Source organism: Micropterus dolomieu, linkage group LG06, assembly GCF_021292245.1.
Source record: "Micropterus dolomieu isolate WLL.071019.BEF.003 ecotype Adirondacks linkage group LG06, ASM2129224v1, whole genome shotgun sequence".
NCBI lineage: Eukaryota > Metazoa > Chordata > Actinopteri > Centrarchiformes > Centrarchidae > Micropterus > Micropterus dolomieu.
The window spans coordinates 5,561,996-5,564,672 of record NC_060155.1 but is presented as its reverse complement, the minus strand read 5'-3'; the positions used below and the strand labels follow the sequence as shown (position 1 = coordinate 5,564,672).

At 47.3% G+C, this 2,677-nt stretch overlaps 1 protein-coding gene across 1 annotated transcript in view; it reads right to left on the bottom strand.

Annotated features, from left to right (window-relative positions):
* Nucleotides 1-1,782: 1,782 nt before the first annotated feature.
* LOC123972428 (sodium- and chloride-dependent GABA transporter 3-like) overlaps nt 1,783-2,677 on the bottom strand; it is a 5,108-nt gene continuing 4,213 nt past the window's right edge. Inside the window, exon 10 of the mRNA XM_046051931.1 lies at nt 1,783-1,869. Within this exon, the coding sequence (XP_045907887.1) occupies nt 1,783-1,869 (87 nt within the window). The remainder of the gene's footprint in view (nt 1,870-2,677) is intronic.

Here is a 2,677-nt window from a genome sequence, read left to right as displayed (position 1 = left end):
TGGTGAGTTCAGAGTTCAGTCAGAGGCTGAGCTGAAAACAGAAGAACAGAGGTATCCCACATGCCACAGCAAAGCTGACATATGGCACCAGTAAGGCACCTAGGATATGTAAATAGAGATATGCTGCATGTATTCCCAGTGAAAAGGGCCAGACCAGGGACCCCTGGTGGGTGATCTGTAGCAGGTAATGGGGCTAGACAGGGAGACTCAGGCGAAGAGCCTGAGGGCTGGGAGTGGAAACTTAACAGTTCTGGGGATGACATGAAGGTTGAACTGACTGGCTGAGCTGATCAGGAGGGCGGCCTGGGGGTTGGACTGACAACCCAATCAGGGCTGGTGGTCAGCCGGGCCTAGAGCAAGGGCAGAAACCCTCCTGCCGGGCCTTAGGGGTTCGAGCAGGAGGCCGGCGATAAGGCTGAGACTCTCCAGAGGCAGCGCAGGACTGAAGACTGACAGCGAAGCACTAGAAAAGGAAACCAAGGCTGCTGGGCTGAGGACCGTGTCACGGTGGGTGTAGGGTAGAGGTGGTTGGTGGACCCAAATGCAGGACAGGTAGGCTGACTGGTACAGTTCAACAGGTTTATTAATTAACGAAAGGCGAGCACACTTACTGGCAGAGTGGCTGATATACAGAGTCCAAAAAAGAAGGTGATCCAAACAGAGAAAATCCAAGAAGGGAAAATAATCCAGAAAGCAGGAAAACGGGGAGACACGACGATCAAGGCAGACGAGCAAGGCAGACAACAGGAGACAGCGCGTATACACACGACAAAAACACTGCAAGACACCGCAATGACCGGACAAAGACTAGACAGAAACACCAGGTACAGTATACACACACACACACACACATAGACTAACGAGCAGGGCGGGAGCAACACAGGTAGGCAGGAAGAGAGCAGAGGGGAGAACAGAGAGACAGCCAGGCAGAGGGGCACTGGAGGGAGAAGACATAACACAGGTTACGGAACACAAAACAGATCAGAGGGATAAATATAAACTAATAAAGACACAAGCAGACAGATCACCAAGAACTACAACCAGCAAAAACAGACTGAAGCTAAGGTAAAACAGAACTCAGATAGACATGGGCGAAACACTGAAGTACACAGACCAGGAGGGAACACTTAAGACATGAACTAAGGTACAGGACTAAGAACTAAGATACGAGACAAGACAGATACTAAGTAAGATGTGGATGAATAATAATAAAGGCTACACAGAGACTAGAGCAGAATGAACAAAATCAGATTAATTAATGAAGCAGGCAGAGAACATAAATATAGAAGCAGACAGAACTCGAGCATGATGGTACAGAAACTAATACATGAGACTGGAACAGAACTGAAATTAGCAAAATACCTAAACACCAGCTGACAGATGATAACCAGACAAACAATAACATCTGGCAGAGGACGCACACTATGGGTAACAAGCAAACTAAAACTAAGTCTAAATTAACAGCACAGCAAAAGGGATTCTAACAAATAAGACAGGGTGGCTAGGGGAGAGACCACAAAGACTGGATACAAGACCATATATTATATAACAGATACCTAACTGATAAATGAATAAACTCAGAACTAAACGAAACAGATGACAAGCCTAACCTGCAGGTACAAAACCAAACCCTCAGAATCAAAACACAAAAACACAGCACTCAGGACAGGATCGTGACAGACCGGCGACAGGACAGGAGGACTGGAGGTCACTGACAGGACAGCTGGGCTGGAAACCAGCAACTGGACAACCTGGAAAACTGCAGTTACTCCAAGACTGGGGTCAGCAGTAGCCCAGGTGAAACCTGTTCAGCAGAATCCGGGGGAAGCAGCGGTTCAGCAGAGTCGGGGGAGTAAAGTTGGAGTGGAGCTGCAGCATCAAAGGGGACAACGGAGGTGGATGGATGCCACCCAGCGTGACCAGGGGGCAGCTATAGTTCAACAGGTTAAAGGGACTGACGTAAAAAAGGCACAACCAGAGCAGAGTTCAGGGGTAGCTGCAGTAGAGCGGAGTTGATCAGCTGCTGTGGCTCAACAGCAGGTCCAGGAGTCAGCTGGGCTGCTGACATGATACAGGTAACTGGAGTTGGCCGAGCCGCAATCGTTGCGTATCGCATCCAAAACTTTGAGCTTGTTATCACTGATATCTCAGCTACAGTACACTGATTACCAGACGCTTATATGACAACTGAAATGTCTAGTTAAAGTGACTTTACAAGCAGAGCTGGTCCTGACTTCCCTGGGGCCCTCCTACCTGACTCTGAGCCATGTAAACAATTTGCTACTACTGTACAGTCACACCTGACACCGTAGTGCTCTCACTACAATCCTCACTCTTTTAAGTCTATATGTAATAAGCCTGAAAGAAAACCTCCTCGAAAGCTGGTCTGAATGGACCTCAATTTGGTGGAGCAGCAACAATTCCATTAGAGTCTGAGGTGCTTGTATCTGATGCTGGCTGTACATCTCTTGCTGTGCTCGTACTGGCTGATATTAATGTGATCAGCTCCGTCAGGCCCATTCAAACTGGTGACCCGGGTTAACTTTAATTCATTCTCAAAGGTAAAATACTATTCATACTATGACTTGACTGAATATGCGATTCTTCATATTTACTTATTGCCCAGTTGGCCCCGTTAATCAACATTTTAATAATCAATAGTCACTGTCAATTCATT